Source organism: Manacus candei, unplaced genomic scaffold (assembly GCF_025592945.1).
Source record: "Manacus candei isolate 608988 ecotype Guabito, Panama unplaced genomic scaffold, ASM2559294v1 h1tg000088l, whole genome shotgun sequence".
Classification (NCBI taxonomy): domain Eukaryota; kingdom Metazoa; phylum Chordata; class Aves; order Passeriformes; family Pipridae; genus Manacus; species Manacus candei.
Window position 1 is genome coordinate 4,117,695 of NW_026138136.1, and position 24,495 is coordinate 4,142,189.

Sequence of the window (24,495 nt, forward strand, 5' to 3'; positions counted from 1 at the left end):
AAAACGTGTTTGCTATATTGAATTTCCCATATAAGTCTTCAGTTAGCTCTAAAATGCATAGCTCACAGAGAAAAACTGGCCCATGCCAAGGTAAATGTGAGGCTTGAGAGAAATGTAAACAATCCATATCTTCACTCCCCTAGACTGAGGCACATTACTGCGCAACAGGAAATAAAACTTACTGTGTAAAAAACTATAGCCTTTTGTTGAGGTAAAATACCGCAGACTATTTTTAGATTCTGAGATCCTCCTGGATACACTGATAGGAAGAAAAAACACTTGGCCACAGCATAAATGGCAAGTCAAGAAACAGATTCAGACTTCACTGCTCTTCTAGCAGCTGAGATTATGAATGTGAACTTTGGCAATTTTGGCTTGTCAGCATTTTACTTGGATCTCTGAAGAGAAAACACATGCTTCACATAACAACTGGAATGTTTTTAAATTAGGACATTTCTGTTCGCAGCCAAATTTACTGGAGCGACTAGGAATTTTCAGTCTAAAGTTTATCCAGAATAGTCCTTCAAATCACAAGAACAATCATTCATCACCAGCATGTTTCTAGACATTGTGATTCATTGTTGAGGGATTTTCAGAGGATTTCTTACAGTACCATGCCTAACTTCCAAGCTTTTTTTTTCTTTTAATCACAAATAATAGTATGACCTGCATCCCCAAAGTTTGAGGCCAGTACAGTGAATCAGCAAGAAATACACCAGTTAGGACAGCAAAAGACAGGTTTTTCAGAATTCTGAGGTTATTTAAAAGATAAAAACCAAACACCCACCCACAAGTCCACTATTTAACTTAACAGAATGGTTTTAAGGACAGTAACCCCTGTCTTGGAGTAGAGTAGTGCTCCTTTCTGGAGTCAGAGACATTAGCATTGAAGGGTCATTTATTTGCCTCCACATCCAGAAGCTCAAGATTGTCTCCCTGAAGCCACAGTAAGCAGGAAGCCTATCACACTTGTAGCTACATCCACCTGCTCAAACTGGGAAAGCTTCAAATAGAATTTCCTATGATCCAAAGGTATTTGAAAGAAAAACCAAAACCTCACCTCACTTACAACAAAAGGAACATTCTACTAGAAGTCATCTTGAAGGCTGCACTGCAGATCTAAGGATATGCATTTACTGAGAGCCACTGAAATATCATGCAAGGAATAGTACTTAATATCTAGGATAGTAGTTTCTAGCATGACACTGACATTCTCTTATGTTATCCCCTATTTGCCTAGACAGAGGCTTCTGTGAGGAGGAGGCTGACAGCAGGCAACTCAGTTATCCATACTTCACATTCAATTCACACACACAGCAACTTTGCAACAAAACTTGAATCCAGCAAAAAGGCAAACACAATATGATTTTCATTCTACTGAGAGGAGTCATCAGATGACTGATGTGAGTCATCTTACTGAATCCTGATGAAATATGGGTTGACACTGACCTTCATTCAGACATTCAGATTTAGAATGCAGTGACCTCAATAGCATAACACCCAATTTTAGATACTCCACTGTTTTAGCTTGGTAGCAATAAAGTTGTATTCTCAACACTCTGTTCTTTGTCTTTAATAACATCATAAAACAAAGAGCAGTCAGATAAATTCCTTGCGGCAAATGATCCTATAAAAATCAGAGCCAACTTACAATTCCATTCCCTGTTCATAAGATGACTGTAATTTAAATAAGTGAAAAAATCAGGTAACAGATCAGGCCTTGAATGAACCAGCAGAAGATGGTTAAGCAATCAAATAGTAAAGTTCTTACGTTATTCCTGACACTAAAAATAGTGTGCCAAAAATGGCACAAGTACAATTTCATGAGTAACTACATACCTGCTCTCCTTGCCTCAATGCAAGCAACACTCATTTCCTCTTTCAATTCATGGTTTTCGTTGGCTATGGCTTCACCCACTGTAACAAATCTTCCAACTGCCAGGTTAACTGCTTGGCCCACTCGCTGAATTGCTTGCAGAGTCTTGTCTGAACGCTTTGGTTTATCCTTATGATTAATAAGAGTAGTTATCTGCAAACAAGAAGAGTTATTTATTAGACCATTTTAACTTCAGCGTTAAAGGCAAGTTTTGAACTGAACTCCGTAATAGATTTTTACCATACTTCACTAATAACATTTAGTGTTGAGTCATAAGGTATCATTTAACTTCTCAGAGAATAAAAAAAAAAAGGTTGCTCATCTGCTGTGATCTCAGATTAATTTAAATGAACAGAAGAATTTTTACTTTTTTCCCTCCCATTTGCAGTATTAAAATAAGCTCCCTCACATCTGAACAGCCTTTCACACTACAGACACATTAAAGTATCCCCCATTAAAGTATCCACTGTACTTGTAACTTAAACTCAATTGCACGTGTTTCTAGAATTTAGAAAAAGGTTGCCATTTAGATGCAAGTTATCAGTAAAACCATTTGCAAGGACATTCCTATTCTGAACTCCTCTCTCAGCTTTTCTGTCCACATCATGCTATACATTCCCTCTTGGATCACACAGACCAGAGATCAGCTGCACACTGGCTGCAGGAGACTGAAGATTTGTCCAAAACACCAAACTTAAGGAAACAAAGAGATCCTTTCCCCTCACCAAGGAGAAAGGCATGAATGCAGAACCAGATTCTCAACCAAGGCAGTAAGTAAATGTGAGAACAGCATGCAATCCTGCCACTCAGAAATAAGTGAGCTTTACGTTTTTGGTATGACAACTGTTTTCTTATGAGAAGCAGGACTGAAGTTAAACTCTGTAGTTTCAAACATCCTAAATCACCATAAAGGCCCAACAAGGATAGTCCTGCCTGTCTTTGCCTCCCACTGTCATGGCTGCAATTAATTTATCTGATGTGAGTTAAACCTGAGTTGTGGAGAAGGTGATGCTTGTTAATTTAGTTTTTCCCATAATCAGGTTTCCAGTCCAGTTCAGTGCGTAGCTCTACAAACACTTCTAGTAGCAAAAGGTAAAAGGTACAGACTGGAGAAAGATGGGCAGAAGTGCTCCTTTCAGCAGCAGTGTGATTTTAAAATGCCCACAGAACTCTACTGTAAGCCACATTCCCAGGCGCTCAAGGATGCCTGCTGAGAGAATCTCAGAAATACATGAATTACTTAACTGTCTGAACACCTCAGCTATATCAGCTTAATCACAAGTGTCTTTGCCATTCCTCAGAAAAATATAAACCATCATTCACTCATACATTCTCCTACTAGTCAAGCCTATGGTTGGAGAAGAGCATACAAGCTCTACCTGTAATGCTCACATGAGATCCAAGGACATAGTAGGAAACAATGTAGGAACTGTTCTGCTTCATGATGTGATCAATGCCCAGTGCTTACCCTTCAGATGTCACTGAGTTGTCTTTCTGGGGGGAAAAAATTGTGGTTTTCAATACCTTTCTGAGGCTAGTTTTGAATGCCAGGAGTTCGTTTAGCCAAGTGTCCAGTATTAAACTCTTTGCAATGGAAAATGTCAATACTTCATAGAGTTCTTTGCACACTGGGGGGGGGGGGGGGGGGGGGAAAGAACAGTGCTGTCCTAAGGAAGAACTGCTATGAGAATGGAAGAGTATTTTGTCCCGGTCCAAAACATCAGTACAGAAATGCTTAGTCTGTCCACTGCCTTCTTATATATGCCCTATTTTTCCAACTTGTACATAAGCCACAAGGTCTAAAGGAAGGTCACTCACTATAATTCATACAACAAATCTGCCTGTGTAAGAGTTCCCCTGTAAGAAGTCACCAAGCTTCAACCCCAAAGCCTATGAACCCCAGATGCCCTTCCAGTGCAAAGATCTTATGATGATGAAAACAGCTTTATTACTTTTACTACTATTATTTACTGAGCAAATAATTCAGATTCGTTTTAGAGGAGGAATGACATTCCTCAAAACACACAATTACCACCACTTCAGTGGAAATTCAGATCAATATGAAATTGATGGTACAACCAGCTGCACTATGCAGCTCTCCTGAATTCTTGCATTGTAGATGCTTCAGGTATACAAATATTAACAAATATTAACAAATACCCAAAATCTAACAATCCCAGTTGGTGGATTCTTGATTAGGCATGGCCAGCAAGCCTACTGAGAGCATTAGTCCAAATGTTGAGGATGACCAATTTGATAGAAGGTCACAACTTTCTTTCCTCAACTGCTTTTTAAGCAAACAGCAACCCAATACTGGGTTAAATATTACATTCATACAGTTAATGACTTCTCATAAGTGTATATAAAATAACACTGGCCTAAGACAAACTGCAAGTTTACATACTGGCTGCAAGTTTACCTCCCACAGCATTTCACACCAGTAAAAGTTTAAATATGTTCTTCATAACCCTGAAAAAAAATGCGTATGCAAATCACATTGCAGAGTGAAAGGAATCCCACTGTCTCTTAAAAATCACCAAGGGCATTTATTTTAATTCCTATGTTACTGTAGAGGTATGCAAATAATAAAAATCATGAAGATATCACAGCTTAAAAGGCTTTATTAAAATCCTACAAAACACTTTCAAAAACATGAGTGCCTTTTACATTTCTATCCTTTCTTTAGCACTCTCTTCAGAGGGCATCATAAGTTTTGCAGAAAAAAACCCAAACCCATTCCCCCTCCCCCCCCCAGTCTTTCCATAGGTTAAGCAAGAATCAGGAGCTGTTTTGACAGCTCCCTCACCAGTGTCATGTTAATCTCAAAGTTCAGCAAGACCAAATGTATGGTCCTGCACTGGGCCCGGGACAATCCCCAGTATCAATGCAGGCTGGAAGATGAATGGATTGAGAACAGCCCAGCAGAACATGACTTGGGGTACTGGTGCTTGAAAAACTGGATGTGAGCTGACAACATCTGCTCGCAGCCCAAGAGCCAACTGCATTCTGGGCTGCATCAAAAAATGTGTGGCCTGCAGCTCAAGGGAGGTGATGCTCCCCCTCTCCTTCACTCTGGTGAGACCTCACCTGGAGTGCTGCATCCAGCTCTGAGACCCCCAACATAAGAAGGAGCTGGACCTGCTGAAGCAAGTCCAGGGGAGGGCAAGGAAGATGATGAGGGGGATGGAACACCTCTCCTATGAAGATAGGTTGAGCAAGCTGGGGTCATTCAGCCTGGAGAAGGGTCCAGGGAGATCTTATAGTGGCCTTTCAATATGTAAAGGAGGCTTAGAATAAAGATGAAGAAAGACTTTTTACCAAGGCCTGTAGTGACAGTAGAAAGGTCAATGGTTTTAAATTAAAAGAGGGTGGTTTTAGACTGGACTTAAAGAGGAAATTTTTTACCAGAAAAGTTGTGAGGCACTGAAACAGATTCCCTGACTTGTGGACGCCCCACCATCGTAAGAGTTCAAGGCTAGGTGCTTTGAACAACCTGGGGCTTTGATGAGGCTTTGAGCAACGCAATCTAGTGGAAGCTATTCCCACCCATGGTTGGGGGGGTGGAACTAGATAGTCTTGAAAGGTCCCTTTTAACCCAAATTATTCTGTGATTCTATGACCTACTTTAGACACTCACTGGAGTAGCTTGTATGTGCAAATTAAACCCAGCTTGGATGCCTATAGTTATACACAGCAGCAGAGGCTTTGCAAATATCTCCTGGAATAATGAATTTTTAGATGGATAATATAATTTCTTCTCAGACTGGCTAACTTAGGGCCACTATAGTAACTATCTTAACATTGGCATGGAGGGAAGTTTGTTGAGCTCTCTTTTTTTTTTTTTTCAGAAAAGTCAAAAACTATGGATTGCCAGTTAAAAACAACCATTGCGAAAAAACTAAAACAGAGGTTTGTCAAGAAGCTTGAAAAATAACAAACATCTTCACGTAACACCTATTTCAGATGTCATCAACATTATGTAGCAAATGCAGCCTGTACTGATATTAGATTTACATAGGATGTGTGCTATAAAAAAATAACAAACAGCCCTGAAATAGGAATAGGTAGGTCATGATGAAAGAAAGAGATAGAGAAAGATATAAAATATAGATCAGCTAAAGCAAAAAGGGCTGGTCTTGGTTCTAGAAACATGAGTTAGACATAAACCAAATGTAAAATGCTTAAGAACGTCAAAGGCACAAGCAAAGCTGTTCAGACACAGATGGACTTTTCATAACCTGCCACCTGCAGAAAACATTGCTATGCAAACAAGGAGAATGTGTAATTCTGAGAAATATCTTACTCTTTCTATCATGAAGTGTTAAGAGTGACAGGTGTATTTCTAGCTATGTCCTCCATTTCAAATAAACTTTTGGAAAAGCAGAGGCAATAGCAGTTTCAGATTCTTTTCAAGAGTTAATCAAGCAGGTAATTACCAATCAGTTAAAAAGCTAACAAACAAGATCTGAACTGAGCAAGGAGAGGACTTTCACTAGCATGTTAAGTGACAAACTGAAGGAACCTGAGATGCTAATAAGCAGCACAAAGATTATTTAGTAGTTCAGACCACAGTAAAAAAAAAAAATCCCTAGGCAGTGAAACTGGAGGGTTGTTGGGAAGAGGCACACAATACTACTTGCCTCAGGACACAAACAGAGCAATGAGCATTAAAAGGCAAATAATCTAGGGTTCTACAATAAAGAATAAACAACGTTTTTGCTCCTGGCTTTTAAACATTTAAAACAAGGATAAATTAGGTTAAATGGAGAAAAGCAAAGACCCACAAGAAACCTAACAAGGAACTTTGTCCCCAACAATCATCTTTCTCCAAAGAAACCCTAAGAACCTATAAAAAACTGAACTAGTAAAACGTGCAGCATTCAAGATATTTCAGATTACCAGGAATTGCTTTTCCCCAGCAGCCCATCCAGCTGCAACCAGACCAGAACTGTTACTGCCGTGTTTCTTTCATTTTTTTTTCAGTTAAGGAAATCACTTCAAGTCCCAGAACATTATCTAAGCCCTCCTTTAAAGCTTAGCACCTCCCAAATATTTAATCTGTTGTATTCTGATCATGTATTACCCAGTGACCAACATCTGTGGTATTTGGACAGGAGCTAACCACTGAAAAGATTACCTGCAAGTCTCTTTGAACAAGAGTAATATGTTACATGCTGTTTACTTAAGGATTTACTGATCAGGTCTTAGAAAGGAAACAGTCCTTTCGATGGTACTCACCCTCTGTTTAATGTGAGCTCTTACGCCGCTGCCATGGAATGCTTATCTGAGATTGCAGACAATCAGCTTAAGGAGTGCGCAGTCTCAAGAAATTGGCAGTTACAATCTTTTGTCACTTTTTACGAGAAGCCACAGAAAAATAATGGCCTTTTCCCAAGTACTTTACCAAAACTAACACATACAGTCATAATGTATCACGATATATTTCATATTTAAGGAAACCAGCTCAGTTGTGGCAGTTTTTGAGCAGCTGTTTTCAGATCTCTTTGAGGGCCTTTAGATACTGACATTGAAGTCGTTATATGCTTCATGCACAGGAAACATCATGGCAGCACGCTTAGCTAAAAATATTCTAATGTCTATTTATTGTCAGTGTAATTAAGTCTTGCATGACAGAATTAAGTGATACTTAAGAGACTGGGTTTCAGGAAGTATTTATAGACATCTATAAATAAAACCAGAGGAAATGTAGCTATTTCACAGCCACTGCTACAAACATAAGAGTTAAACTAAGAAGTTGCATTGGAAGTTACCCTATCCATATCCCTCCCTAGGGAAGTACCCGCATTGTACACAGGATGATTTAGACTCTAAAGAGTAGTATTTGTTACTACCTCTTATGTGGTGGGTTGACCCTGCGTGACTGCCAGGTGCCCACCAAAGCCACTTTATCACTCCTCTCCTCAGCTGCACAGGGGAGAGAAAATAAAACAAAAGGCTTGCGGGCTGAGGCAAGGACAGGAAGAGATCGCTCACCAGTTACCCTTATGGGCAAAAAACAGCCTCCACTTGGGGATATTAATTGAGTTTATTACCAATCAAATCAGAACAGGATAATGAGAAGTAAAACAAATATTAAGAACACCTTCCCCCCACCCCTCCCTCCTTCCCAGGCTTAACTTCATTCCCAGTTCTCTATCCACTCTCCCCCAGCAGCGCAAGGAGATGGGGAATGCAGGTTGTGGTCAGTTCAAAGTTGTTTCTGTTGCTGCTTCCTCCTCAAAAAGAGGTCTCTTTCCCCTGCTCCAGCGTGGGGTCTCTCCCACAGGAGACAGTCCTCCATGAACTTCTCCAACATGAGTCCTTCCCACAGGCTACAGTTCTTCACAAACTGTTCCAGCATGGATCCCTCTAACTGGTGCAGTCCTTCAGGAACAGATTGCTCCAGCATAGGTACCCGGTGGTGTCATGCCATTGAACCTGCTCCTTTCTCCATATCCTCCCTTGGACATCTACCTGCTCCAGTGTGAGGTCCTCCATGGGCTGCAGGGGCACAGCTGCCTCACCATGGTCTTCACCACGGGCTGCAGGGGAATCTCTGCTCCAACACCTCGACCACCTATTCCCCCTGACTTCTTTGCTGAGCTTGGTGTCTGTGGAGCTGTTTGACTCACATATTCTCGCTCCTCCCTTATCTGGCCGCAACAACTTCTGCACAACATTTTTTCCCCTTCTTAAGTATGTCATCACAGACACAATACTACCATTGCTGATGGGCTGGGCCTTGGTCAGTGGTAGGTCCATCCTGGAGCCAGTTGGCATTTTCTCTGTCAGTCGTAGAGGAAGGTTCCGGCAGCTCCTTGGAGAAGCCATCCCTGTAGCATCCCCTGTCATCAGAACCTTGTCACGAAAACCCCATACACTCATATTAATCAGCTTTCCTGCTAGAAAGAAAATCAAGACGCTATCTCTATGCAATAAGGATTAACAGCCTCAGAGTAACAGCTCCTACTTAATTTTGTGTATTCTCTGCTTTCTACCTTCCATTAACTTCATAATGGTAGAAAATTCCTTTCTGAAAAAAAATGTAATACTGAGAATGAAAAGCCTTTGCTAAGAAAATGCAATAGCACTACATGTGTTGGAAGAATCACAGAATCGATTAGATTGAAAAAGACATCTGAGATCATTGACTCCAACCTATGACTGAACACCACCATGTCAACTGGACCATGGCACTAAGTGCCATGTCCAATCTTTCCTTAAACACTTCTAGGGATGGTGATCCCACCACCTCCCTGGGTAGCCCATTCCAGCATCTAATCACTCTTTCTGTGAAGAAATTATTCCTAATGTCCAACCTAACCTCTCCTGGCACAGCTTAGGACGATGTCCGCTTGTCCTGTCACTACTTGCCCAGGAGAAGAGACTGACACTCTCCTTGCTACGACCTCTTTTCAGGTAGCTTCTACAACAGAAGAGTGTTGTACAGTAAATTTGGTTGCATTTGACAGGACATAGAAAAATCTTGGTCAAAAAGGCCTTTCCCATGCAGCCTGCACTTTCATTAGTTCATCTTGAGTTTGAACTTCTAATATTAAATTTTAAGTACTGTCTGTCATTAGCTTTGTGTACTACTTACGGACAACCAGGTCTTCAGACTCATTAGCCAGAGAGCAGCACATGTTGTTCCAACGCCCACACCTGCTACAGAATACAGCCATGCGTGAGAGAGAGCAGAGAAGCAGCAGCTGGCATTTGACATCCTGTCCATAAGGGCTACAAGCAGAACTGTCACACAGACTTCTCATCACAAGATGAGCCTCAGGGATCTCAAGAAGTGAACAAGAACTACCTGCTTACTTGTCCTAGAAATCAGAAGTCTGTTAAGATTAGATGCCTGTCCAGGCATAGTAGAAAATGCTTAAGATTTCCATTATTTCAAGCAATAAAATATGTTTTAGAAGTGTGGCTAATGATTGAGTTTTTAGAATTGGAAAGCCTTATCTCTCTACTCATATTTCATTATGTAGAAAAATTGCACAAATAAACTCAATTTTGAAAGTTTCTGAAGGTTGGAAAAGACTAAACAAAATAGAATTCAACTGCATTAATTACTAGTTAACTGTAAGAACCCATACTGTATTCATCCTGAAAACATTATTTGAGACAGCTGCCACTGCTTTATGGTCAACTGAATGTGTCATTATTCAAAGGGTAAACTAAACTCTTCTTGCAGAAGTCACAAAGTCCTCAACACATCATTCAGGACCCTGAGTCAACACTTGTGTAAAAAAGCAGCTCCCAACAAGTGGTGTGATCCAGCTAATGTGTTTTCCTCATAGTGCCTATGCACTGATGTCTAGAAGGGCAGTACAAATATGCTCCATGTCCAGGACTGCTGAGTACTATTATTGTTGCATTGAGACTATTGTAGTTGTACCTTTACCTGAAGGCTCTTTAGAAGTACCTTCTCATTGGTTTTATACACATCTTTCACAAAAACCTTCAGGGAAGCAAATTAAATAAACAACTTCAACAACCTGTAAGCTGGTTCACTTATCTGTGGGCAAATGCTGACACAATTAGCGGAGCCTCAGGTTAACTTTCACATGTAGTGTCTAACAAGCTGGTAAGACACCTCTGAAAGGGTGAGGGAACAATCTAGGACCTGCAGTGACAAGTAGAAGCTGTCAAGCAACTCAAGAGCAGCCCTACCAAATCAGATCTGGTATCTGGTATCCCTGACCTAGAATTTTATATCTGATAGTACAACTTACCTACTTGTCTAGAGACAATTGTGAGAATGAAACAAGCAAATGCGACACTAGCCATAGTGCAGCTGTAACCAGAATTTTTGGTTAACTGCAAATTGTACATTTAATTTTAAAACACCATTTAATTATGTACTTCTCACAAGCACAATAGCTTCAACAAATGGAAATATTATCTGGAAAGCGTGAAAACAGTCCTCTTCATCTCCTTCAAAACCCACTCTTTGTAAAGTTCATCAGGAGTGACAAGAGTACACAACATCAAATTCAAATACACGCCTCAGACTATTAGTACCATCACTATGTACTTGTTAGACATTCTTGGAATTTTTAAGAGATCAAAAGAAAGGATTCAACTCACAGCAAGACTGTACTATAGTAGTGAATAGCCTTTCTTTGTGCTGACTGCATTCCTAGAAAACCAAGGGCTTTTTAAATTTCAAGATCCAAACTGCACCACTGAGAAAATGATTATCCAAAATGTGATACAGATGAACTTGTTCAGATGAGGTGTAGTATTTTGATGACAGCAATTTATTTCCTTGAGAGACGGTTATTTTGGGTTTGGGGGGATTTGCGTGACCTTTTTGGTTTGGTTTCTTTTGTGGGTTTTTTCTTGTTGGTTTGGGGTTTTGTTTGTTTTGTTTGGGTTGGGTTTTGGTTTGTTTTGGGTTTTTTTGGGGTGTTCTTTTGTCAAAGCAATGAAAACTGGAAACTTCAGGAATTCTTTTTCTTCAGTGGGATTAAATTATTTCCAATTCTTTCTTTTTGCAAGTTTTTTTTGAAAAGGAACTTTGGAGAAATAAAAAACAAGAACAAAAAAAAGGAATGAACACAGCTCTCACTATTCTTTCAGCCTATGGATTCTTAGATATTATGTGGAAGACTGAATTAATTTAGCAATGTTACTGAAGTAACGCTATTGAAGAGGAGAAATGTGCTTTCTTCTAAATGTTCACTTTTCACAGGTTCCTTAAAATCAGGGATCCCCACTGATCTGCAGAGGTGAAGCAGAAAAGTACACAAAAACTGATGTGCACTGCTGCTATCCCTCCCCTCTTTTTTCCACATATGGAAGAGAAGAAAATGATCACTGGAAAATGCTCAGTGAGGCTTGACCACTGATCAAAGCTACCTTGTTTACTCTTATTGCCACGTGCCTTGCAAGTCAGAGAACTACTGCCCTATCTTCCCCTACAAAAAGGGGGGATGTCTCCAGAAATTAGTGACCACGATAAAGATCTTAATTTTCAGATAATTCAAGATCAAGCTTTCTTCTCTTTTTATACAGATGTACGGAATTTCACAGACTGAAATTTGTACCAAAATTTGCACCTTTGGGCAACTTGACATGAGTTAGCAAAAACAGTTTTTCAAATTGGAAGTCCAATTTAGCCTCTTCTGATTATATGATACACCCATTAACAAGTACATGGAACATGAGAAAATATGTGTTTACCTATCATAAAATGCACGCAGAGGTAAAATTGGCTAACTCATCTGCTGTCTTGAAGTTTGCTGAAATGCACCACTACGTCACTAGAAAAGGTGAACATAAGCTAAATGACCAAATAATTGGGTTTTGAGGTGCACAAGGCAGTACATTTTCCTCCCCTCCTGTTGCCCTCCAGTTCACTAACTTCTTACCTAAAAGGGTAGATTTCATAAACAAAGCTATTACCCTTTTTCATTCCACATATAGAATTCCTGTGCTTGATCAAGTCTAAGAAAACCCAACTCGGAGGAAAGTTCATTGTTTAAAGTGTGCTTTCAAATGTGGTCAAAACAAATGTAGACATGTTTTCAGCACCAGAGAGATGCAAGTCTGAGAAATAACTCAATTTACTTATACAATCAGGTAACCTCAAAACTAGAGACTGGCAAATGTTAATTGTGGCTTTTCTCCCTAACTTGCCTTTGTTAATGTACCTAACCGTCTGCTACTTGTGCAAACAATGCTCTGAGTTGCTCTTTCCAAAAAAAGCCACTGTTGTGGAACTAAAAATTCAGACATTGTAATAAAGAATGTATCAGGGACAACACATTATTATCAGCAATTGAGAATTCTTTCTATTCAAAAGAGGATCAGCTCCTGAATATGCAGCAAAAGTTGCTTGTTAGTTCCATAAACAGGCAGCTTCCCTGGCATGAATACCAGCCATTCAATCCATCTTGCACCGAATGTTGCCAGCCAGGAGGGTTCCTACAGCCTTTTTCAGAGAAGGCTTCCTTAGCAGCATTTTGGCATACCACTTCCATTCAGAGCAACACCTGGTATTCCATTTTGAAAAGCACATACTTGCTCTAGAGATTAATAAAGAACTACAGCGTGCTATGGAAAAGGCTATGCAAATCCAACTGCTATCCACCTACAGGAGTGCAAAACAAAACGTTCATATAATCCAGGAACTATTATTTACGTTAAAGTGCCTTTATGTTCTTTTGATTGCTTCGCTGAAGAGTTCGAGGACAACAAAAACTCATTCAGCTGGAAAATTTAAGAACACTTAAATGTAACACAGAGATACAATACAAAATCTTTGATAACTAAAAGGAAGCACTCCATACACCAGCTTAACTCCTACATGTTAAGCACTTGCAACATTGGACAGTATTACCCTTCTACTTCTAAACCATTTTCACACCTGTGAATAAACAAACAAACAAAAATACCATCACAAACCCCATGTTTACAAGATTATGTTACTACAGAACAATTTTACTCTATTGCTATTTGAAAATAGAGGATTTGCGTGGTTCTAAATGGTTACACTTATTCTGCTTAATACAAACATGTTTCTCTAAAACAAAAGCAACAGTATAATTTTTTTATTTTTTCATATACATCTGAAAGAACTTTAGGATTTGCTCTTACATTACTGCTGTAACTGATGTTTAGGAGTTATCTTACCATTTGAGAATTCATTTTATGCATAAAGTCAAAAAAATAATCCAATTCAGCATCTAAAGTAGATTAATTAGTAATAAGCTGGCACTAGGATCTATATCACTGCACATTGACATCATTAGCTTTAAACAAGGCTATTAATGGAATGTAATATAACTCAATGAGTAAAAAATAGAACTTAAGGTTCTAGCTAGCAAGGGTTATACTTTGTCAATGAATTAAGAAATGTAAAATAAATCCATGCAGAAAGCTATAGGCTCATAGTACCACACAGCAGTTTTACTGAACTATAATCAGAGTTGTTTGCAATCATTAATTCATAAATCATCCTTTGGGGATTTCCCTACCTAATCTATCTAAAACCATCTGTTAACAATGCTGAACAGCAAGAAAGCTGCTCTAATTCTTCCTGTGCAGGATCACAGAGAGGCAGTTTTGATTTAATAGTCATTCTAATGGAGAACTACAAAAATTTGTCTAATCTGTAGAAAAGTCATTAATCAGATCTCAAAAATATGAAAGATAAAATTCCATTGAAAAAGATTTTCAGCTATGTCAGTAAAAAGCATCTTCCTTCAGCTACTTGAAGCGCTAGTCTGACTCATTTATCACATCAAAGACTAAGGTATAGAACATTATAAAGCAGTAGCCAAGCTTAAAGCCAATTTCAGTATCCAAGGGTTCATGGAAAAAGAAGCCTGAAACCACAGTTGTTTCATGATAGTGCTGTTGCTCATGTGGTAAAATGTTCAAGTGCAATTTTCTTTGTAAAGCAAAATATCATTAGTGATAGTAATATCAATAATTATTAATGTAACAAAATTGTAACAATATTTTAATTTACCTCTTTATAGTCTACTCTACAGTACTCCTGGCCTCCACAGTACTGTAAATGACCCTCTATTTCTCTTTCACTTTTCATAACGACCTAGCTCCAATGACTAAAAGCTGTCAATTAAAAAGTAATCTCAGTAAAAGGAAAACTGTGATCACATCAGCCAAGAAATACAATTGATACTTTTACTGAAATAATCACCTTTTCGATATCAAGATGACAATCTCCTAAGATTAATTTTTCTGCATAAATCGATGAGAAATAATTAGACTCCTTTAGGGGCACAGAGCACCAAGTGTAGGCTGTAGGCTGAGTAACAGCTGAGCTGCTGCCAGAAAAAGAACTTGTATGGAGTGGAAGACGCTTAACACAAACCAGAAATCACAACTTAACCCACAATACCTATGGAACCACGGGGAAAGGGGCAGTGAGTTAGTGACTAATTGAAAGTAACGAGGTGCAACTCTGTTCCCAGGCAGCACACACCCTATGCTTCCAGACTCATGGCACTCAGAGCGTAGGACTCTGCATCCATGGCAGTTTCCCCGCAGCACAGATGTAAACTAAGAAGAGTTTAGCAGGAGGTTTGCTTCACTCTGTACAAGTTATAACGCAAGCTTCTACACCACAATTCATAATTTTATTACTCAACAGTAGTGCCAAGTTTCAAGTCTAAAGGGAGTACCAAATTAACTCCCAAGGGAGAAAATTCTGGAAAAGGGGGTAACTTCTCAAAGCTTGCAACTTACCAGGTTTTTTTAAGTAACAACAAGCAAAGACTAGGTCCCAAGAAGCATTTTAAAAAGAGCATGCTCAGATTTATTTTTTTTTTCCCCTCAGATGCACTGAGAAAAGCAATGAGTTTAAGACAAATATGCATCACCCGCCTTTTTCGAAAAAAGAATTTTCCCATCCACCAAGAAGAGCCATAAGGGGCAAGCACAAGCCCTGGCACCATACTGGAGCAGCAACAGTCAGCAATGTAAAAACCCTTTAGCACCTTAGACATATGAAAGGGAAAGACCTAGAAGTACCAAAAAAATTCCCAGTGAAACAAGGCAGCCAAGGGACTTGCTAGAACAAATCTGTCAGTGCATCTGCTGCATGGGAAATGCAAATAAGTTGAAATGGATCTGAGCTTGGACTGAATGCTGAAGTTCAGGAAGGGAAGGAGACTATGTATATTTCTTAGTTTTATGAATGTTGCCCAGAGTGTATGAGATGCTTCTATTCAGAAGATGCTTCTGCTTAGAAAAGGGCCACGGCAGACCTCGATGAAAAGATGGTATCTACTTTTGATACTGTACCAATGGAAGCCTATTTAACCTAAGGCGACTGAAGGCCCACACCAAGACCTTAAATTATCTTGTCTGGGAGCTGCTTTACGCTGACGATGGCACCCTCATCGCCCACACAGAAGCAGCTCTGCAGCGTTTAACATCCTGCTTTGCTGAGGTTGCTGAGCTTTTTGGGCTGGAAGTCAGCTTAAAGAAGACAGAAGTCTTCTATCAACCTGCACCTCAGGAAGTCTTCCATCATCCCCATATCACCACCGGCGAATCAGAGCTCAAATCAGTCCAGCAGTTTAATTACCTAGGCAGCCTCATCTCCTCGGACGGTAAGATCGATGGAGAGATAGACAACAGGTTAGCAAAGGCACATAGAGCTTTCAGAAGACTCCATAAAAGAGTTTGGCAAAATAAACACTTGAAGAAAAGTACAAAGATCAGTGTTTACAGAGCCATAGTGCTGTCTACTCTTTTATATGGATCCGAATCATGGGTCATCTGCCGCCACCACCTGCGACTCTTAGAACGCTTCCATCAACGCTGCCTCCATACAATCCTAAACATCCACTGGTCAGATTATGTGATCAATACATCTGTTCTAGAACAAGCAGCAGTCACAAGCATTGAGGTCATGTTACTGAGAACTCAGCTGCATTGGGCAGGACACGTCTCCAGGACAGAGGACTACCGCCTCCCTAAGATTGTGCTTTATGGTGAATTTGCCACTGGTTGCCACATGAGAGGAGCCCCAAAAAGAAGATACAAGGACTCCCTGAAACAACACCTCAGCCTTGGCCATAATGATCATCATAACTGGTCTACTCTGGCTTCCAATCGGAAGGCCTGGAGACACATCATCTTTAACGCTGCTGCTTCTTTTAAGAACGCATGCAGGATCACTCTAGAGGAGAAAAGACAATGCAGAAAGAATCGTGTCCTGCTGATACCATCCAAGGAGTCTTTCTGCTGTGCCTTTTGCAACTGGACTTGTCTATCTTGCATTGGCCTCTTTAGCCACCAGAACGCTTGTAGCAAATGTCGGTAGAGTCCTTCACAAATCTTCATTCGCGAAGCCTAGCCATGATGATTTAGAAGAGTGCCACACATGTACAACCCAAACAAAATAAGCCTGGTGAAGCTCCTTGAATACATCCAGAGGAAATATTCTTCAGCAAGGAAGCATACTAAGGTCCACGTCTACAGGTATACTGAAAATCTCAGTGTGAGTTGCTGTTCAGAGTTCTGCTGCTACTAGGTTACAACATGAGCAACCTAGTAGTTTCCCGTCACCTCAGAATCACAGAAGGGTCAGGCTGGGAGGGACCACAGTGGGTCATCTGGTCCAACCACCCTGCTAAAGCACGGTCATCCTAGATCACACTGCACGGAATTGGGTTGTCAGTCCTTGAATATTTCCAGTGTAGAGGACTCCACAACCTCTCTGGGCAGCCTGTTCTACCCACAGAATAAAGAAGTTACTCCTCATATTCAGGTGGAACTTCCTGTGCATCAGTTTCTGCTTGTTGCCTTTTTTCCTGTTGCTTGGCACCACTGATAAGAGCCTGGTTCTGTTCTCTTGGCACCCTCCTTTCACATACTTATATACACTGATGAGGTCCCCTCTCAGCTATCTCTTCTCAAGGCTGAACAGGTCCAGTTCCCTCAGCCTGTCCTTGTAGGAGGGATGCTTCAGTCCCTTAATCATCTTTATTGCCCTCCACTGCACCTGCTCCAGAAGCCCCATGTCTCTCTTGTCCTGAGGAGCCCAGAACTGGACACAGCACTCCAGATGTGGCCTCACTAGGGCTGAGTAGGAGGGGCAGGATCACCTCCCTCTACCTGCTGGCAATGGTCTTCCTAGTCCACCCCAGGACTGAAGTGCCACTGGCCTTCTTGGCCCCTAGGGTACACTGCTGGCTCATGGACATCTTGTTGTCCACCAGGACCCCCAGATCCTCCTCCACAGAGCTGCTTTCCTGCAGGTCAGGCCCCAGCCTGTACGAGGTTATTTCCCCCCAGGTGCAGGACCCTGCATTTGCCTTTGCTGAATTTCAGAAGGTTCCTCTCTGCCCATCTCTCCATCCTGTCGAGGTCCTTCTGAAGGGCTGCACAGCCCTCTGGGGTATCAGCCACTCCTCCCAGCTTTGTGTCGTCAGCAAATTTGCTGAGGAAGCATCTGTCCCTTCATCCAAGTCATTGATGAGTAAGTTAAACAGTACTGGGCCCAGTATTTTACCTTGGAGGATACCACTAGTGAAAGGCTTCCAACTAGACTGTGCCACTGATTATGACCCTCTGGAATCTGATGTTCACCCAGTTGTCAGTCTGCCTCTGTGTCAATACAGCCAGTCCATGCTTCCTGAATTTGCCTATGAGGATGTTGTGAGAGACAGCATCGAAAGCCTTGCTGAAATCGAGGTAGACAATATCCACTGCTCTCCCCTCATCCATCCAGGATGTTTCATCATAGAAGGCAATCAGGTGGGTTAAGTGTGATTTACCTTTAGTGAATCCATGCTGACTATTCCTGATCACCTTCTTGTCATCCATGTGGATAGAAATGGCCTCCAGAACAAGGCGTTCCATCACCTTCCCAGGGACTGAGGAGAGGTTGACAGGCCAGTAGTTCCCTGGGTCCCCCTTCTTGCCCTTTTTGCTGCTGGGGTGACATTTGATTTCTTCCAGTCCTCAGGCAACTCTCCTGATCACCACAATCTTTCAAAGATGAACGTGAGTGTCCTTGCTATGGTGTCTGCCAGCTCTCTCAGCACTCATGGATGCATCCCGTCAGGGCCCATGGACTCATGGATGTCAAGTTTGCCTCCTTGACCAATGGAAAGTCTTCCTTCCAACATTCCTTTACCCTAGCCTCCTGGGTCTGAGATTCCTGAAGGTTGGTCTTGTCAGTGAAGACCGATGCAACCAAGGTGTTCAGTAACTTTGCCTTCTCTGCGTCCTCTGTTAACCTGTTGCCATTTAGCAACAGGCCCACATTATTCTTAGCTTTCCTTTTGTTATTGATGGATTTGAAGAAGTCATCTGAGGACTTCCAAGCCAATGAATCCACAAAACAGCTTCCCCCAAGACACTGCTAGCCTACAGACAAAATTCAAAGACCAGTGTCATGGAACAGTAGCATACTGAACTCCATATCTACAGTTTTACACTTTTCTTAAATCTCTCTCTTGGACAGCTCATGCTTTTTCAGTGCCATGGAGAATAATATCAGTTCCACTAAAGATACAGTAAAGTACCAGCTATTACAGTCCATTTCTTCAGACGTTATAACTCTGATGTACTCAGTTACTTTCTTACCACAGTTTTGTTCTATTCCTTTGAAAGAAAATAAGAACAGAGCAAAGCAGCTCTTCATAATTGTGCTAAACTACAAAAGAAAGCAAAGTGATCCCTACTCCAGAATGTACCTTATGTGATGTACTCAGAGAATCTGTGTAATCAAAGTGACTGCAGAACAGGCTATAAAAGTGTTAGATAAAATGAACTGGAACAACTTGACAACATTGGATGTTATTCACTAAGATTTCAAGGGGCTAAAAGATACAACGAATTATATCAACTTCCTCATGCAATCTCCTGCCTAGAACTAGATCGACAGTTGAGGTATGAAGGTTGCCCAACACTTGCACATGGAAAATCAATACAAAAAGTTAGGAAGAAGTAGCAGAAACCTGCATAATTATGACATATTGACAAAGACTCAACATAGTGTTTGTTAAAGGAATTGCTGCCTCACAAAACAACCAGATTTCTCTGTAGACATCTCAGATCACACGGATAAGAAGGCACTCTGCTAGAAAACTAGGAAATAAAGTGCATACTATTTCAGAGGACATTAAGCAAGTCTATGAAAGAAATAGAAGCCCTTTTGTATGAGTATTTTACTTATTAAGAGACAGCATGATGAGAAGATGAAGGATAAGAGAAAATAAATGACTGCACACTTTAACAGAGGGAGATGACCAATGGACTTACATAGAAAGCTGCACTGCAACATGGATTATTACATATAATCATAAAGAGGGAGGAGAGATAAGCAAACTTCCTGTCAGATCATCTTTCCAGCTTGTCCCTCTGTCTAGTAGCCCTGTTCTCTACAGTATCAGACACTCTCTAACTCACTGTGGAGGAGTTCACATGCCCGTTGAACATGCTGGCCCATCACCCCAACATTCAGACCATTAAAAAAGATGTTAAACAGTACAGTCCCCCATATCAGTCCCTGATAATTGATCAGAAAAGAAACAGAGAAAAGGTCACAGATTATATACAGACCTCTAGCTTGATGTACAATGGCTATTCTACAGTCGTATCTTCAGTCTGAAAACTGCGTCAGTGAGCTTTTTACAAAAGTAGAAAAACATCAGCTGTTGGTTCTTCTTTGGGCTCTAATAATTAACTCCAGAAACTTATTGAAAAACAGAATACTGACAGAATATTATGTAATGGTATATAACATTTACTGAAATAGGAATTATTTTAGCTAGCTTCAGAGAAAGCAAGGAAACAACACCATGAACAGGTTTGTTTTATCCAACTCAAGGTATGTACCACTGTTAACTTATGTAGAATCTATGACTGAAAACAACAAAATTCAGAAGCTTTGGTATCATGGGCTTTTTGTAGTTAAAATAAAGAAAAGCTTAAAAACTTTTATTTTTGACTATATAGATCAAGTCAATTCCAAAACCTCCGACAGTATATCCTATACCAAGAAAATTGGAAAAACATGTTCAGTAATATACAGGCACACAATCATTCTCCAAAGTGCCTATGACAAAAAGGGATTTCTGAAGGTTGAGCAGCTAGTTGTAATCACAGAGGTCTGCCCTCTGGATGCTGGAGGATAGCTCACCTTCAACTGTGAAAACTGTGTTCCTTTGGGAATACAGAAGCATAGAATGATTCGGGACAGAAGCAATCTTAAAAGTCATCTAGTTCCACTCAGACCCTGCCAAGGGCAGGGACACTTTCCACTAGACCAGGGTGCTCAGAGCCCCACCCAACCTGGCCTTGGACACTTCCAGGGATGGGGCATTCACAGCTTCTCTGGGCAACCTGTTTCACTGTCCCACCACCCTCATAGAGAAGAATTTCTTCCCAATATCTAAACATATCTTCTTTCAGCTTAAAGCCATTCCCCTATGTCCTATCACTTCATGTCTTTGTAATAAGTCCCTCTCTAGCTTTCTTGTAGGTCCCTTTCAGGTACTGAAAGGCTGCTACAAGTCTGTCCAGAGTCTTCTCTTCTCCAGACAGACAAGAGCTCAAAGCTTCCCTCCTTTCCCCAAGCACCTCATTGTAAAGGTTGACAAGATCCTATTCTGCAGTTTCTCAGAAGGCTTCCTTAGAACAGATCTAGACAGACAAACTCCTACAGCTGTGAAAATACCCAACTGCTGCTAGACCAGCACCCAGGTGCATAATGGCAGCTGCGGAAGTCACTGGTGGAACCACATCCTGGAAAGTGCTTTTCCCCTGCCTTTGCCTTTCCTCAACTGCTTAAATGACTTGTTATTAAATGAGTCAGCACTGACCACTTCAAACACCCTTCCTGACTTGTGTTGCCAAAAACTTTCCATAAAAAAAAATAAAATCCAAAATAATTAGATTGGAAATGGGTAGCAGCAGTGAAGGAAATGTCTAGATTTTTGAAGAATACCATACTATTTATGCATGGAACACTGAACTAAAGACACCTATCCAGAAGAAGAAAATTCTACTTATTTTAAAGAAAATTTTGGTGTTTGACCCCAGAAGCCCCATTTTCTGAACTGCATGCCACATGCTTTGCAAAATAGTGTACAATGATTCTTTTCACAGTACAGCTATGTATATAGTGAAGAAGTATTAGCACATATGCTTAATACTGCAGCTTAAATCTACCATCTTCTTTTGTCATTTGTGGCACTTCTAGAAATAGGTTGCATCAGGGTCTGAATAGACTCCAAGGGTAATTTCTCCCAGTGAAAAAACAGGAATCTTATACCACTGCTGGTAGCAAATATACTCTGTTACAACATAGTCTATAAGAAAAAAAAAAATCAAACAAAACAACCCTCACATTTGCTGACTAAGAACAAGTGGTCAAACACGTTTGCAACATTAAAATCAGGACGATGTACTGTACAGCACATGAATTTAATAACAATCAATGCAGCTTTTTTTCCTTAAAGAAAAGATTTAGCTCCTCATGAAAGATTTAAAGTGAGTTTGTCAGACAGAGCACCTTTTGTTTCCTCTTTGCTTAAAGTAGTGAAAAGCAGTAGCAATGTTCTGTTTTTTCAGTAGTATACAAGTATCACACTTCTCAGCTTTTAACAAAATGGTAAACTGTAAAGTTAACTTCACAGCAAGAAAAAAGCCCTTTGCAAGTGTATTTCCACAAGCAAAAAAACAAAGTCCTGAAGGTTACTGCCATACACAGCTTATGCAGAATCTAAAAACAAATTCTGAGACTAAGTACTGTATAAACACCATTTTGCATAAATTCCCAAACAAAGCCAGCCAGTGAGATCTCTACTGAACAATCTAAATGAAACAGTACAGACAGAACTGATTAGCCACTACAGTAAGTGGGGCATTTCAGGAGTCAAGTGTAGAGAGCTACTGCTGACACCATCAGCAAATTCAGCCTGGATCTGAACAGAGCTCAGTGCTCACGCTTCAAGGGAACAAGCTTGTCTGGAATCCTTTAGCAGCAAAAGAGTAAGCTCTGAGTGTTCACAAACGCTCAGACACCTTACCCTGCATATAGAGGAAGTGAAAGCTGCTTATTCCTTCTGGAAGATGCTGTCACAGGTTTTGTGGTCAATGAAAAATTATACATGACATATTACATGTCCAACAAACCCACAGAGAAGTAAAATCATTGTTATTAAAGAGTATTCCAGAGAAATAAGAACGTGCACATCTTCATTTAAATCTGTTAAAAGTAAGAATTTAACATTTGCAACTACAGTCAGCTTTTGCAATTGGATGTGTTTCTGATTGCTCTTAAGCTTCCTAAAAGAGGTCTCCATATTCTACCTCAGTTGTTTCAGGACTAGGAAATTTATTTAACTTTACTTTGCCTTGGAACAAGTGGTTCAGGTTTTGCAGAACTGACTGATTTCTCCAAACAGAAAAATAAATATACGTTACCATGATAAGTACAGAAACACAATCACCAATCACAAACCCTTCCAGCAGCCCAGCTGTACAAATGCAAAACAAGGCTTATCACATTTGTTTCCAGATCGGCTACGATGGTATAAACACAACTCGACCTCACCAGGACTAGTTATTTTTGTATATCTGTTACATACTGCCTAAAGATTTTATACAGATAGGTTTTTACTAGCTAACTTTAATGATCAGTGCCCAAAGCACAAAAACTCCATACAGCAAACACTGTGCTGTTTTCATAGATTATTTTTCAAGGAAGAAAATTTTATGGGGTATGTCAAACGCCAATTTTGTAACTAAATATTGCCAAACACCGACTTTGTAACTAAAAAAACCAACAAAAACCCCACCAACGCCAAAGCGGCAGGCAAACAATTACTTAGCAGACCGATTTTTATTTTATTTTAAGGTCATTTAGCACTGTGAGGGAGACGTTAAAAGGTCACCCAGACACAGTCTGCGTATTCCTGAACTTCATAAAATCGGACACTACCCTGCGACGCGGTTAGAGCTCCAATCCATGCAACGCTCAAGCCAGACCGCGAAAACACAAAGCTCCGCCAAAGCCCCTGGAAGAGGAGCGCTCTCGCCAGCGCCAAGCTCCGAGGAAAGGAGCGCGCTCCCACGCGGACAGCCGCCAGGCGGGAGGCTCGGGAAGCCGGGAGCACCCGAGCGGCGGGGCAGTCCCTCCGCCCGCCACCCACCGCGGCATCCCGGGGCTCGCCCCGCCGGCGGCACCGCAGCGCCCGGCGTTACGCAACGCTCCCCGCGACCTTGCGGGGAACTTCGGAGTCTGTCTGGGGACGGACGTGCGAGCGGCATCACCCGCACGGCCCCCGCTCGGCCAGCCGCCGCCGGCCGGCGGGACCCCGGGACGGGAAGAAGGGAGGGAGGGAGGAAGGGGGAGCGGCTCGGAGCAGCCACCCCCGCCCGCGCGGCCGGACAGAGGGGGCTCCGGAGCGCCGCAACTCGAGCGCGCAAACTTCGGCGGCGGCGGCCGAGCCCCGTCCCGAGCGGGCGGCGGGAGGCGGTCAGAGCTTCCCGGCGGGAGCCAGCGCTGCCGCCCGCCTCTCGAGGGCTGCGGGGCGGGGGATGGGGGGTGCAGGTGTCTCGCGGCAGCATTCCTACCTGCGACACCAGCGGCACCAGCGTCTGCTCCACGGAGCGCGTGCGGATCTCCAGCCCCGCGTCCGCGCCCAGTCCCGACGAGGACGACGAGGAGACGCCGCTGCTGCTGCACGGGGACGTGGCCATAGCGGGGAAGCCGGGCCGGGACCCCCCGCCGCCGCCGCCACGCACGCTCCCGCACGGCCGACCCTTCTCCCGGCGCTCCGCTCCGCTTCCCTCCGCGCCGCTCCGCCCCCGCGGCCGCCACCGCCCCCTCTCCCGTTCCCTGCCCGAACGCCGGGGCGCCGGGCGAAGCCGCGCGCGCGCGCTCAGCCAACCAGCCCCCCCTTCCCCGCCCTTGGCGGCCCCTTCCACGCCCCTCGGGACGGGATGGATTTAAAGAGGCAGCTCGCGCTCCTGCGCTTCCCGCCCCTCCGCGGAGCCGGATCCCGGTGTTTGCCGCCTACTCTCGTGCCCCTCCTTTCCCGCGCCCGTAGCCCCCCGCCCCACCCCGCAGTCGGCGGAGGAGGGGGAAGCTGGGAGTCGTCCCGCCACCACGGCTG

At 42.1% G+C, this 24,495-nt stretch overlaps 1 protein-coding gene across 1 annotated transcript in view; it reads right to left on the reverse strand.

Annotated features, from left to right (window-relative positions):
- CTNNAL1 (catenin alpha like 1) overlaps window positions 1–24,165 on the reverse strand; it is a 58,849-nt gene extending 34,684 nt beyond the window's left edge. The window contains exons 1-2 of the mRNA XM_051812710.1: window positions 23,954–24,165; window positions 1,840–2,029 (exon numbers count right to left, since the gene is read on the reverse strand). Of these exons, the coding sequence (XP_051668670.1) occupies window positions 1,840–2,029; window positions 23,954–24,079 (316 nt within the window). The 5' untranslated portion in view covers window positions 24,080–24,165. The remainder of the gene's footprint in view (window positions 1–1,839; window positions 2,030–23,953) is intronic.
- Window positions 24,166–24,495: the final 330 nt, after the last annotated feature.